The following is a 14,520-nucleotide window of genomic DNA, read 5'->3' as shown; positions in this document are numbered from 1 at the left end:
GTACAAAATGATAAGCTTCATACAAGTTTGTATCTCTGTTATCACCTGAAAGCCATTTGCCATAATGAGCAGTTAGATACTCAGATTTTTTCAAAAACATATACACACACATGTATTTCTAGAAAGTAGATTACAATATGTAAAGAATAAACTTAAATTGTGGGAAATTAGCTTGTAAATATGCAAAACAGGTATAATTATTCCCTTGCCTTCTCAGCATACCACTCTTTACTTCTGTGCCCACGTACCATCTTAGAATCTCTGCATCTCTTTGCCTTTGTCATCCCTAGAATTCTGTATGTGCCATACAGAAAGAGAGAATTTTTTTATTGCTATTGAGGAATTACAATGTATAAATATTTTGTTTCTATATAAAATTTAGAAGATTGAGCAATGGTCACAACAGTCTAAATAGTCAGACTTGAGTGTGCCTTTAGTTTTTCTTTTTCATTTCTTCTAGCCCTCCCGGCTGAACTCTCCTGTTACTGGAGAAAACCTGTGGGATATGGTTAAGTTAATTTCTAAACATATCTTTATTGCTAATTATGACTGAGATAGCCAGTAGCCTTTAAAGGAATTAGTATCTAGTTTTTGTTTTCATCCTAGGTTCTATAGGTCTTGCCTCCCTTTATGCAGTAAGTGAGTTTCTGAAAAAGTATAAATCCCTTTTTTAGGGTAAGTCATTTACTATGTAATAGGAGTTTGAAGTTGGTTTTATAAAAGAAGGTTTTACTGGAGTGAATGGTCAAGCCTCAAGTTTATTTCCTATATTAGGGTCATTTTTAAAATAAGGCATGACTGACCAGTCAGTTGAGAAGGTGTTTGAGAGCTAGAAGCATGAAAGAAAGCTGCATGAAGAACTGGCAGTCTGGCATGTTTTGTCAAAGAGGGTCCTGTCAAGACAGAAAGCTGAATGCGGAGTGAACCCAGCAAGTTTAATGTAAAGAGATTAAATATAACAGGATTGGAGTAACAAAGGATTAGCTAGTAAGAAGTAAAGGGAACACTAAAGAATATAAGAATCGGGTATAGGAACATCCACTCCCCCTGGTGCTGTGATGGAATGCCAAAGAAGAGGCTCCCCAACCCATCCCTAGGGCTCAGAGCCAGCCATGTTGGAAAAGGCACACCCGTGCATGGCTCACTGAATGGAAGAGAATTTGGCTGTGGTGTGTCACCAGAAGAACTTGCAGGAACTTTTCCCTGTAGAGTGCTTGGAACAGGAGTTTCCTGGGCAAGTATCTTGTGAGAGACCTTTACTGCAAAACCATCCTAGGGAGCCACTGGGAAAACTGCTGACTGCTATGTGCTGCAGGAACCTGCTGAGGGGACACACACCAGAACCCAGAGGGAGATCCCCTGACCAAGCCGCCTGCCCTCTACCTATAGGCCCAAACGCTTGTGATTTTACTTATACCTGAAGTTTTTCACTTAAAACAATTTGTTATTCTTTGCTGATCTGATAAGAGTGTATGTTACTCTGCTACCCAGTTTACACAGTTGACTGGATAAGGCTTAAAGAAGGCTGTTTACAATGAATTCATTTATGTGAACTGTAAAAACTCTTCAGAGACCGTGTTCCACCCCATCTCTTAACAACTGTCTTCCATAGAGTTTTTAACCAGCCCAGAGCTTCTAGATAAATGGATCACTGCCATTAGATTGATGTACAAATGAAAACTCTGGAAAATAAACCCTGTCTCCTACCCTCCAGGGGAAAACAGAAATGCCCTTAAGAGGATCTTGAGGTCCTTGAGAATGTCTGAAATGTCCGTCTCGGCTACTCGGAGCCAGAGTATGTGGATAAACATGAGTCTGACTCAGGACAGAAGTGGTTTTTGTATAAAATAAAGTCAGCCTTCCTCTTAATAGCAAAAAAAAAAAAAAAATTATTTTTTTTTTTGGTAAAACTTAGATATTATTTCAGAGCCAGTTGGGTAGAATCATGTACGGAAGATTTGAGGAAAATGTGTTTTCAGTGTCACAGCCTCGCCAGTTTCTTTTGATAAGCGCCACTGATTATAGACGAATTCAGTTTTTGTCTTGCAGTAGACATAATGATCACATTTGCTCATAATAGAACTTTTTAAATGTTTGGAAAATTTGATTATTTTATTCCTGTACTGTAACTGTAGATCTGCATTGCCCAACATCGTTGCTACTAGCTAACCACATGTGGTTGCTGAGTGTTTGAAATGTGGCCAGTCCAAATTGAGATGTATTTTAAGTGTGAAATAACACATTGGATTTTGATGACTGAGCACACACAAAAAGATGTAAATTACCTCATTAATAATTTCATTACCTAATGAAATAGTATTTTGGATGTAGTGGGTTAAATAAAGTGTATTCACTGATTTTACCTCATTTCATTTAATACGGATTTTAGAAAATTTACAATTACATAGATGACTTGCTTCATAATCCTGTTAACAACACTGCTCCTGATCTACGTGTATTATTGAATAATGCCTCCATCTTTTGGTAGATAACAGAAATGCACTAAAGAGAGTAGTAATACTCCAAATATTAATTGTATGAAAGATTTCATAGAATAATATGAGTTCCATCCGCCTGAAATGTTATTTAAGTCATAACAGTTGTTACAGGGGGAAGAAAAAAGGTGATGGGCAATACGGGATGATAATTAACCGAAGATGAAAATACTGGCAGTTTTATGTGATGGAGCCCTATTGCACAACAAATGAAAACTTGTTGGTTATCATTACGGAGGATGTTTACATTGAAGTATTATAATTGATTCTAAGTTACCAAGATGGTAGTTATCATTAATGTCAATTATTTTAAATTTAGGAAGTTTAAGTTATAAGAAAGAAAATCAATTGTAAATATTTGTTTTTAGATCTTTTTAAAGCAGTTTAAAATTTGCTTGTTGCAGAGCAGTAAATCTGTAAAACTATTAAAATTATGCATTCTTTAATCTCATTCTCTTTAAAATGTTCGTATTTGTAATATATCATTTGCATTTTTTAATGCAAAATAAAGAATATAAGGAGAATCTTCTATTTTGTACTGCCCTTTACACTCTGAACTGCCTAGAGCAGTTTGGGGATAAAGCTTAATTGTATTTATTCTTGGACTAATTGTACATGAGATTTTATTACATAAGCAGTGGCTAAAAATTTTGACCTTTTATGATTTAAAAATAGTTCATTCTGGTTTGATTTAGAAAATACCTTGACTTTTACAGTTCTTCCTAAAAGACTGTTTTACCTACATGCAGCTCATATTAATATACATAACTAGAGTACACCCCCATAGAATAGTTAAGTGAATAGAAAATAGAAACTATGAAAAGCCTGTGTTTTATCTTTTCAGGAGGGTAACTGAAGAAACTTTTTCTTGATAAGAGACTGCTAATAATATGCATTAATAGGGGCGCCTGAGTGGCTCAGTTGGTTAAGCGACTGCCTTTGGCTCAGGTCATGATCCTGGAGTCCCTGGATCGAGTCCCACATCGGGCTCCCTGCTCGGCAGGGAGCCTGCTTCTCCCTCTGACCTTCCCCCCTCTCATGTGCTCTCTGTCTCTCTCATTCTCTCTGTCTCAGATAAATAAATAAAATCTTCAAAAAAATAATAATAATAATATGCATTAATAGAACCAAATTCTTTGTTTAAAGTTAGACTTAATTACATTTAAAAATATAAACATTATTTTGAAATGAACATTGTTTTACAATATTTTAAAACATTTCAATCTTTACTCCGTAAGTAATATGTACATATTCTTTGTTGTAAAAATTGTAATAGTATAGGTAAACCTCAAATTCCACTTGGGTTCGGTTTTGTCTACTTCTCCCTCTCGGGGGAAACACTGTTGCCTGTTTGGTTATACCTATCTAGGTCTTTCTCCATGTGGGCATGTGCATGCATGTGTGTTTGTATAGAGCTATGGAGACACCTCTTGATGTCACACCATAGATACTCTGCAGTTTGTGCTTCACATCTTGTTTCAGAGTTATTCTCATGTTTTTACATATAGCTCTCTTTCATTGTAACTTATTTTAATATGTTAGTTTTTGTCTTCAATTATAAAAGCAACGTATGCTTATTAGAATGAGTAAAATAGGTCAACTCCACCTTACCCCATTTCCCATTGCTCTTGAATTAAACCTTTCTCCGTAGTTACACATACTTTTACAAATAAAAGTATCGTATATAGAGTTTGTGATTTTATTATTACATTATATTATATCATATTATTTTTTTGTGGGCAGCAAAGCAAGGTTTATTGAGTGATAGCAAAGTGAGATATACAGAGCTCCCGAGGAGGTAGGGGACCCAAAAAGGTTGTTCTGTGTGTGTTTTTAATTAATTAAAAAAGGTCAGACTCTGCACACTATTTTCCAGCTAACTAATTTTACTTAACAATACAGGGTGAACATCCTTCCATCTTATTCTTTTGATGAGAAACTTTACATATTATGGAAATTCTGTTTCTAGGTCTTTGTGCAATCACTGTTGTATAAGCATCTTTGTCCATGATTTCATATACTGGCTCTTTTTATTTCTGAAGTCATTAAAGAGTATATTGGTATTATTTTTAAATTTTCATGGATAATGCCAATTACTTTCCAGAAGTAATGTTTGAGACTACACTTGTTTCTCAGAATTCCATGTTTATCAATCTGATGGTTGCAAATTGATAACTCCTTATTTTCAATTGATGGTTTCCTGATTAGTGGAGCTGAGCATCTTTTATGAGATTATTATTATTATTATTATAGTATTATAGTATTTTATATATAGTATTGCTTCCTTAGTGAATTGCCAGGTTCATTTCTGTTGCTCATTTTTCTGTTGTGTTGTTCTTTTTCATTTCTTCATCAGTCAATAGTAGCTCTTTTGGGGAGTGCGTTGTAAATAGAAGTCTTTATAATATCTTTTCCTGTGCAATTAAACATTTTTAAAAGTGAAATGTTTTCATCTTTATGGCTTCTGGATGTTTATCTTACTTATCGCCCAATCTAAGATTGTACAGATTCTCTCCAGGCGTTTTACAGTTTCTGATGCTATTGTTGCTGGCATACTTTTCCCTTTCATTTCTTCTGATTATAGAGGACATTGAGGAAAGTCTGTTGATTTTTTTAATGTAATTATAATTTTCTTTATATAATTTGTTTTGTATTATACTCACTAAAATTCTCCTCAGTATTTCAAGCCTGTTATCTCATGATTATATCATCTGAGTCTTCAAAATAGTGGTAAATAACCATAGTATTGGCAGGTATCACTGTGTGTTATTTCTGATTTTAGTGTAGATACATTCAGCATTTCCCTGTTTAATATGGTCTTGGCTTTTGGTTTTGGAAAATAGTCTCATTATTAATTGTATTGCCTGTATTTTTGCTTTATTTGTGATTTTTGTTAGGAATGGCTGATGAATTTTTTTCACATTCCTGTTTTTTTTTTTTTTTTAAGATTTTTTATTTTTTTATTTATTTGAAAGAGAGAGACACAGCGAGAGAGGGAACACAAGCAGGGGGAATGGGAGAGGGAGAAGCAGGCTTCCCACGGAGCAGGGAGCCCGATGCAGGGCTTGATCCCAGGACCCTGGGATCATGACCTGAGCTGAAGGCAGACGCTTAACGACTGAGCCACCCAGGCGCCCCTTCACATTCCTGTTTGACCGATACTTTTTTCCTGTAATATTTGGATGTAATAATGAATTATGTGATAGATTCCTAATGTTAAGCCAGCCATATACTTGTGAAATAACCCTGCTGTAATCATTGTAAAATGATTTTTAATACATTACTGTATTCCCTTAGCTAGCATTTTATTTAGAATTTTTTCCTCCATTTATAGCTTAAAATATTTATTGTTTTCTCTGTTTGTCCTGTCATTGTCAAGGTTTGGGTGTTAAGGTACTGTTAGCCTCAAATTGAATTGCTGATAGAATGTTGAAAATTTTTGAAATACACGAGATTTTTATGATACTGTTCTCTGCATTACTATGCGTGTTTGGAATTTTCCATAACAAAAAGTTTGGAAAAAATGCATTCTTGGACATGTATGTATAGTTTCTCTAGGATAAACCTAGAAGTGGAATTACAGGTTTTTGCATGTTTGCCTTTTTTGTTTCAGTAAGTAACTCCCATTTTGCCCTTAAATAGTTGTACTTATTTATATTTATTTTACCATCCCTGTATGAGTACCTGTTTCTCCATGTCCTTCCCTGTGTTTTATATTATCGTGTGAAAGGTCGCATGAATGATGAGATAATTAAAAGCTCTATTTTAATGTGCATTTTCCTTGTTATTAGTGAGTGTGAACATATTTTCATGTTTATTGTTATTTGTATATATTTTTGGTGAATTGTCTCTTCCTAATACTCATTTTTCTCTTGAATTGTCTCCTTTAAACTGATTTATAGTTCCTTATATGTTCTAAATATCAAATATATATATACAAATATATATGTGTTGTTAGGCCAATATATAAATTGGTCAATATGTAAATATGAAGGTATTAAACTCATTACATATCTGAGGTCGAACTATATGAAATAGCTCGTATTTCAGCTGTTTGAACTAAAAAAACCTCATTTCATTTGGCATAACCAAAAAATAATATATATATATTTTAATTACCTGCATTTCTATGTAATCACTGTTGTTGGTGTATGAGGGTTTTTGTGCCTTGAGTTTTACTTTTAACAGTCCACTATTTTCGATGATACAGATTTTTAAAAAATATATTTTGGACTTAAGTTCCATCTGAAATCGCATTTTTGTCATTAATATGCATAGAGATCTAATCTTTCTAAATTTGTGGACATTTGTCCTAACATCATTTATTAAATAAATAACATGTTCTTTTCTGACAATTTTGAACTGCCACTTCCATAATAAATTTTACTACTGGGGATAGATTCATCTATTTTCTGTTTTGTTACTTTGATCTGTTTTTCTATTTCTGTGGCAATACCACTCTAGTTTTACTAGGTTTTTATAATATTTTGATAGCTGTTAGAGCAAATCCCTTGTCATTGTTTTTCAAAGTTTGCTTGATTGTTCTTAGACTGTTCTCTTACAAATGATTTTCACAATCATCTTTATGCTCATAATTTTTTAAATTTTATAAAATAATGTGTAGTCTCCGGAGCAGAGAGGAAGAGAGAATTTCTAAACCCGGGGCTGTCTCAACTCCTGTGAAGCATGCAGATGATCATACGCCTAAAATGGTAGAAGAAGTTGTAGTTGAGAGAAATGAGAAACAAGCACCCACTCTTCCAGGTAAGCCTAGCAAAATACTACATTCAGAAAATATTTGCAATCAGATTAAATAAAATAATTGTCAGAATTTACAGACAGTTTAAAGATGTTTCAGTGATTATGGTTATTGTTACTTCTACAGTTACTACTACTGCTTCTCCTACTACATGTGTTTGAATTTTTCTGTATTTGACTTACAACATATTCCTTATGGGTATGAGGTTGGCATGGATCAGTAGGCTTTCATGAGTTTTTAAAAAATTTTTCTGGATAGAAATTATTCATAGTTAGCAGCTATTCACAATGAGTAAAGTTGTTCTTCACCACTGCTTATTTAGGAGAAATATTAGATTGGCTTAAAAATTTTTAAGTTATTTTACCTGTTGAAAGTGTTTTCATAAACGCTGTAAGTTATACACTGTAGAGATGTATGTGAGACCAGACAAGATCCATTTGTTTGAAAGGCCAGGAGATTTGGGTTCTATTGTCTCTCAGTTTTTTCTCTCAAATCTTTTTACTCTGCTTGTTCAGTAGCAAGAATGTAGATATTTGAAGACAAATTTTACCACAGTGAAGAAGGCTGCTTTGACTGTCTTAAAGAAATGTAGGGATTCTCTCTTCTTCTCTTTTTCCTCTTCTTCCTCCTCTCCCTGTCCCCCACCCACAGATTTTTCAGACCCTAACAGCTGAAGCTTGGGAAGGCACAGGTAACCATGTAATGTGCATACTTGCTGTAAAGACATCAGAATTTATAACTGTACTCTGTACTTTAAAATATATATATATGTTCCTTATCAGGTTTTCTGAGCTTATATTTTTGTTGATGAATTCTTATATATATATTTTGCGGGCTTTTTATTGTTTGGTATTTTCTGGGTTGCTTACATTATTATTCCAGTTTTTAATAAAGTGCTTCCTGCACAATTTTTAAATTTTCTTTCTTTTAGAACCAAAGCCTGTGTATGCTCAAGTTGGACAACCAGATGTGGACTTACCTGTCAGTCCGTCTGATGGTGTCCTACCTAATTCAACTCATGAAGATGGGATTCTCCGGTAATGCGATTATAAACTTGTGTTGTCTTCTCTGTCCATTATTCAGCATTATTTAAAGTGAGAATTCAATTGAGAACCATATTGCATATCCTTTTTAAAAGAGTGTATACCACTTAATGCTATGATTAAGGTTTTATTTCACATTATTTATATGATAGAATTAGAGATTAGAGAACAAAAAAGAAACTTTGGATGTTGACTTTCTCACCACTGTCACCTACCTAGTTTTTAGGTTGGGAATTACAAAAATTAAAAAATTGTTTTCTGCTTAGAAATCAGAATTTTCACGAGTTTTCTATTGCCCTAGCATTTAAAAAAACAAACACCAGTGTTTCTCCATTTTAACACTGTTGACATTTTGGGTTGGGTCCTTGTTTATTGTGGTGGACTGTCCTTCACATTGTGGAATGTTGAGCAGCATCCCTGACTACCAGCTGCCAGTAGCACCTCCCAGTTGTAACAACCAAAAATGTCTCCAGACTTTGCCAAATGTTTCTTGGGGACAGAATCACCCTTGGTTGAAAACCTGTTCTAGATTAGTTAGCAACTCAAAAGTACGTTTTTTATATTCCACACCTTTTACTGTTCTGTTTTATACTTAATGAGATTGAGATGTAAATTTAAAACCATCTTGATCATCAAATTAGTCTTTTGTTGGCTGTGTGGTGAAAGGGACATGATGTGAGTAATTCAAAATAACCAAACTTTTAAGTGAGTAGACCCCTACTCTTACCTGTTTTCTTTGCTTAAGGAAATTGGGTTGTTACTGCAAGACCCAGCTAGATAGAGAGAAAGAACTGAAATAGATGGGTAAGACACAAGATTAAAATTATATATTGTGTTAATATCAGATAACTGATAATTCAAAATTTTATAAATTATGAAGGAATAGTTTCCTTTTTCCTTTTCTTCAGAATTGCTTGAAAGATTTTGTAACTCTTTAAGGTTTAAGAAAACTGAGATGATTAATTCCAGAGACCTATTTCTCAAGAGAGCCCTGAAGAACAGACACTAAAGAGGATTTGAGGTTGTGGGCTGAGCCAGGAAACATTTGGTTATTCATTCAAATCCAGTGACTGGATTTGGGACAGAAGTGGTTAATGGATTTACTTTTTGTTATTGCAAGTAGTTGATGTAACGCCAGTAAAGCAGAATATAAAATGTCAGTCATCTGGGGTACATGACACTGAGACTGGACCTAAAGCTGTCCTTTAAAAAGACAGATTTTACTAAGGGATGCAGACTACAATCAATGATTTTTACTACATCAGTGCATGTTACAAAAGGACTACCAGGGACCTGGAGTCTCAAGGACTTTGAGGAAGTGTTTAAAAAAGCTCTCTGTACAGTTGGTTTGGGAGAGGACCTGGAAAAGTGGACACTATCACAGCTAAATGATTCACATGGCCCATGGTAACACTGGCCAGTACTTTCATGGAGGGACCAAGGGTGCCATCAACCCTGACAGTGAGTGACTTCATCTAACCTACAGGCTCTGATGTTTACATGTGGTAAATGTTCGTTCTAGGTAAGGAAATGGGACACGTGTGAATACCTTATAAGATCTAAAAGCTTAAGGTGGTCTTTAGTTGTTTTAAAAGAATTAGACCCCCTCCCCTCCTTCCTCAACTCATTTATTCATTTATTTGATTTGTGTTTTTTACTTTCATTGGCTTCTAATCATTTGTTCATTGTTACTTAGTGGATTAAGAGGAAAGGGACTTTTTCTGCACTTCATGTCAGAATAGGTAACAGAATTGTGTGTCTTCTTGAGTAGAAAAGTGGGAGAGTTACGGAAACCTAGATGGGTAATTTGTAATTATGTATGTAATTTGTAATTAATTACCTTAAAGCGTAGTTTGTAATTACTGTTTCTCCCTACCCATTCTTTTAAGACATCCTTTAGTTTTTAAGGACTATTGCAAGGTTTTGGCACTACACTGATTATAAAAGAACGTGCATACATTAGTTCCTTTTCCATTCTCTGTCTAGTAAGGAAAGGGCAGAGATTGAATATGTGACTAATCCAGAAGGGCTGAAGGATGATAAGTTTTTTATTTCAAATTCAAAGGGACTGCAGAGTAAGTGATCTGTGTCAGAGTGCACCAACTGCCAAGTTTAAAAACCACTATCTCTTGGATGTGGCGATCACAATGCTTGGAGATTGATTTTGATTCCCTGGTATTAGGAAAATTTGTCAATTTATGCCTCAGTTTCTACCTTTGAAAAACAGTACTTCTCAGTTATTCTGTATAGATGATATGGTATGAATTGGAATGGAAAAAAAGGAAGATGTTTTTAACCATTGCAAATGCCCCACATGCATCCAAGACACTAAGAGTTGGGAAAACATTGTTTTTATAAAGTAGTTTTATAAATTAGTTGTAAAACCATAATTGCATATTAAGTTCAGATATTTTTAAAACTTATTAATCAGAGAATAAAAGAAAGTGCCAGTAAAGCTGATTTGGAATTCTAATACTAAATTGTATTCAGTAAATTAGTGGTATGAGGGGAATTTCAGAGATGATGGTCCTTTGTTTCATTCTGAGTGTGGTTTTCATTGTAGCAGTTTACTGTAACTTTTCAAGCTTCTTTTAACCGTTTCAAATAAAATATTTGTTTTAACAGGCCCAGCATGAAATTGGTAAAATTCAGAAAAGGAGATAGTGTGGGTCTGCGCCTGGCTGGTGGAAATGATGTTGGAATATTTGTAGCTGGTGTTCTAGAAGATAGCCCTGCAGCCAAAGAAGGCTTAGAAGAGGGTGATCAAATTCTCAGGGTATGTCAGTATATCAGAGATACGGTTTGAAAGTACTTAGATCTTTAGAGAAAGACATCAAATACAGCAAACCTATTGTTATAATTCAGTTGTAATCTTAAGTCACAGTCTTTTGAACCAAATAACCATTCAGATGAGGAATCCGTCTGGTCTTGGTTATATTGGCCTCGTCCCTTCCCATTTCTGCATTTGCTCTTGTTTATTGCTGTGATATGTGTAACTACAGAGTGTGATCCTCTGGTTTCATTTTAATCTCTGATGTTCGTAGAACCTACCAAAAAAAAAAAAAAAATAGGCCTTAGATCCATATAATATCCACCAAGTAGTCTTTTTAAGTTCAACTAGACATTCAGGCTGGCAAGACTGACATGGGCCACAACTTACCACCAGTTGTTCCTCTCCCATGAGAGAGGGAGCAGTCCTTGCAGCAGTCCACATAGCTCTGTGGGACTTTCTTTACCCTGGGGATGGCTCACATGCAAGGAAATGGGGTGTCCATCGGGCAAATGTGTCAACTGCCTTGGCTCTGAAGCTTCATACCCCACAAGAGACAGGACCAGTTAGTTACAGGAGTCAGAAAGCCCAGCTTAGGTGTGGTCTCTTTTCTTTTGATGTTGTTGTTTTTCTATCTTTGCCATAAGCGATGCTGTCCAGTCATATAGTATCATCTTTATCTGTCTCCTTAAAACATGCAAATCTCTTGGCAGATAAACTATGTCCTGTTTTAACCAGAAGATCATCATCTATTAAATGTGAGTTCCTGTTTGCTCCACCTCTCCAGCGCAGGCTGTCATTGCCACCTCTGTTCAGATCTTCCTGCATTTGGCTACCTCCTGCCCCCTGTCCTGGATTCAGGCTCCAGATCAGAACCTTGCTGCTTTGCTCATGTTTTTCTCTTTCTCTCTCCTCTGGCTCTTCGTTCATCCTCCACTGTCTTACTTCTCTCCTTTTGCTGTTGAAATTGTTGTCAGTCCCTACCCTGCTTCCTTTTCAGTCATCACTGTCCTGAAGTTTTATCGTCTGACTTCCATCATAACCACTACTCAGTCTGAAGTTTCATAAGCCATCATCGACCTAATGGCACCCTCAGCCCTCGTTTTCCTTTATTTCCTAGCAGTGTTTTGACTGTCTTAAGTAATGTTTCTTGAAGTGCTTTCTTCCTTAGATTCCCTGACACTGTCATTCTGGTGCTCTTTTAATCTTGTAAATTCTTGTCCAGTCTTCCTTAATGGTTCTTCTAAAACTTGGAGAATGTCAGCAGCTCCCTGCTTCTCTCTTGCTACAGGCCTCCATCTCGATTTTGAGGGCTCATGTCGGCAGCCCACCATCAGAATCTTCACTTTGAGCTCTGCCTGAGTCCCCTCCCCACTGTGCCAGCTGCTGTGGTCATTGTCCTCCATCTGTCCTTTCCCTTCAGACCTCTGTGAAAGTCAAGCTGTCATCTTTGACTTACTGGCTTCCATCTGACACTGTACTTTCATTCCTCCTGGTGATATTTACATTGTACTCAGACACAACATGGAGAATGATGTTCACTATACTAAAGAAATTAAACAGACCTATCTCTTAACCACCTCATATCCTATTTGAAATCATCAGGGCATACATACATCATTTTATTTTATTTTTTTAAAGCTCTTATTTTCCTTTTTAAGTAGGCTCTACCCCCAACATGGGGCTCAAACTCACATCCCTGAGCTCAAGAGTCACATGCTCTACCAACTGAGCCAGCCAGGCACCCTTATGTACATTATTTTAAAATTATTTCTTAATAATTTGCTTTTGTTTTATATCATAAAAGTAGTGCGTGTTAATTTTTTTTTTTTAATGGGGAAAATTTTCAAAAGGTAAAATGAAGAAAATCTACCTGTGATCCTGCATATAGTCACCAGTAACATTTTGATAAGTTTCCTTTGGTCCTTAAGAGCTTCTGATATAAGTACATACTGACTTTGCAGACGGTGAGCCTACATCATACAGATGCTTTTACAGAGCTGGGACAATGCATACCCTGTTTCTTTTTATCTTATTTCCTTCTGACTTCTTTTTCAGAGACTAGTAAAAAGTAAGACTCTCTTACTAAATTCACAGGAAATTAAAGAAAATCTTTTTTTGTTGAGGTATATTGGTATACAATATTATATTAGTTTTAAGTTACATTCGTGGAATTTATGATTTCAAAACTTAAAGCCAGAGAGTTTATAATAATAAATATTTGGAATTAGGAGTTGTCTTTTTGGTCTAAATTGGTTAGATTTTGCAGTAGATGACCATTAATGCCAGGATGCATTGTGGCTACTCTTTGAATGAATTTACACCTTTACTCATTTTACTTGCTTTCTACGTATTTTAAATTATATTATTTTTCTCCAAAGGAAAGTCAGTTTTTTCCCTCTGAAAGCTGTGATAGTTCCAAATTAGGTAGTCTGAGAATCTTTTTTTTCTGTGTAGTTAAGTATTTTCATAATCTTAAAATATGGCCAAGAGTAATTTGTGAAATGTATTTTAACAGGTAAACAATGTAGATTTCACAAACATCATAAGAGAAGAAGCTGTCCTTTTCCTACTTGACCTCCCTAAAGGAGAAGAAGTGACCATATTGGCTCAGAAGAAAAAAGATGGTGAGATACTGTCAGAAAATGGAGAAAATCTATAGAATTCTGAGAACTTAAATAGGGATTTTAATTTCCATTTTTAAATAAATCATTCAAAGTTGAGTGATAAATGAATTTGTTAATGTCAGAGTTTAAGTCACTCAGAGGCACAGTCTTACACTATGCTCATTAGAAAGCATGATTATAGAACCAGTCTTTATGACATTCTAGTTTAAGTAGAAGGCTATCCAGCCCTTCACAAGGCCTAGAAAAATCCTAGTTGTTTATTAGCCGTCAGAACCATACAAAAGTGTACAGTTAGCTTCCAAATTTTTTACTAATGTTGTCTAAGCAATACATTTTTGTTAGCATTAAGTAAAGAGAATGCCTAATTTTCTTTGATTAGGCAGCTGCACTTTTCAGTTAAAACAGGGTTTCTCAACCTCAGCACTAATTGTCGTTTTGGACCAAATAATTCTTTTTTGTAGGAGCTGACCCATGCATTGTAGGATGCTTAGAAACATCCCTGGCCTCTATCCACTAGATGCCAGTAGCACACATACCCAATCAAAAATGTCTCCAGATATTGCGAAATATCCCCTGGGGGAGAAAAATTACCCTCATTTGAGAACCATTTATTTAGAAAAATGGGAATATTTGTAATATTTGCAACAAAATTAAGTTAGATGATATAAATAGCACTATGTGTGGTTTTGGACAAGTTGCTTGATCTGTTTCTGCATTACTTTCCTCATCTGCAAAATGGAGGTGCTAAGCATTCCTGTTTCATGAGGTAAGGGTGCTGTACATGAAATAGAATGCCTAATGTGGTACCTCACACAGGGGAAGGATC

The 14,520-nt window shown here is 35.3% G+C and overlaps 1 protein-coding gene across 7 annotated transcripts in view; it reads left to right on the top strand.

Moving 5' to 3' along the window:
- Nucleotides 1-14,520, top strand: part of TJP1 (tight junction protein 1) — a 231,952-nt gene that overhangs the window by 187,553 nt on the left and 29,879 nt on the right. For all 7 annotated transcript variants that reach the window (XM_081831542.1, XM_081831541.1, XM_081831540.1 and 4 more), the window contains 4 exons: nt 7,120-7,259; nt 8,186-8,291; nt 10,923-11,073; nt 13,586-13,694. In XM_081831542.1, the coding sequence (XP_081687668.1) occupies nt 7,120-7,259; nt 8,186-8,291; nt 10,923-11,073; nt 13,586-13,694 (506 nt within the window). The remainder of the gene's footprint in view (nt 1-7,119; nt 7,260-8,185; nt 8,292-10,922; nt 11,074-13,585; nt 13,695-14,520) is intronic.

The sequence above is a fragment of the Leptonychotes weddellii genome, chromosome 9 (genome assembly GCF_054177405.1).
Source record: "Leptonychotes weddellii isolate Sample4059 chromosome 9, ASM5417740v2, whole genome shotgun sequence".
Lineage (NCBI taxonomy): Eukaryota > Metazoa > Chordata > Mammalia > Carnivora > Phocidae > Leptonychotes > Leptonychotes weddellii.
This window is presented reverse-complemented; position numbering and strand designations above follow the sequence as displayed.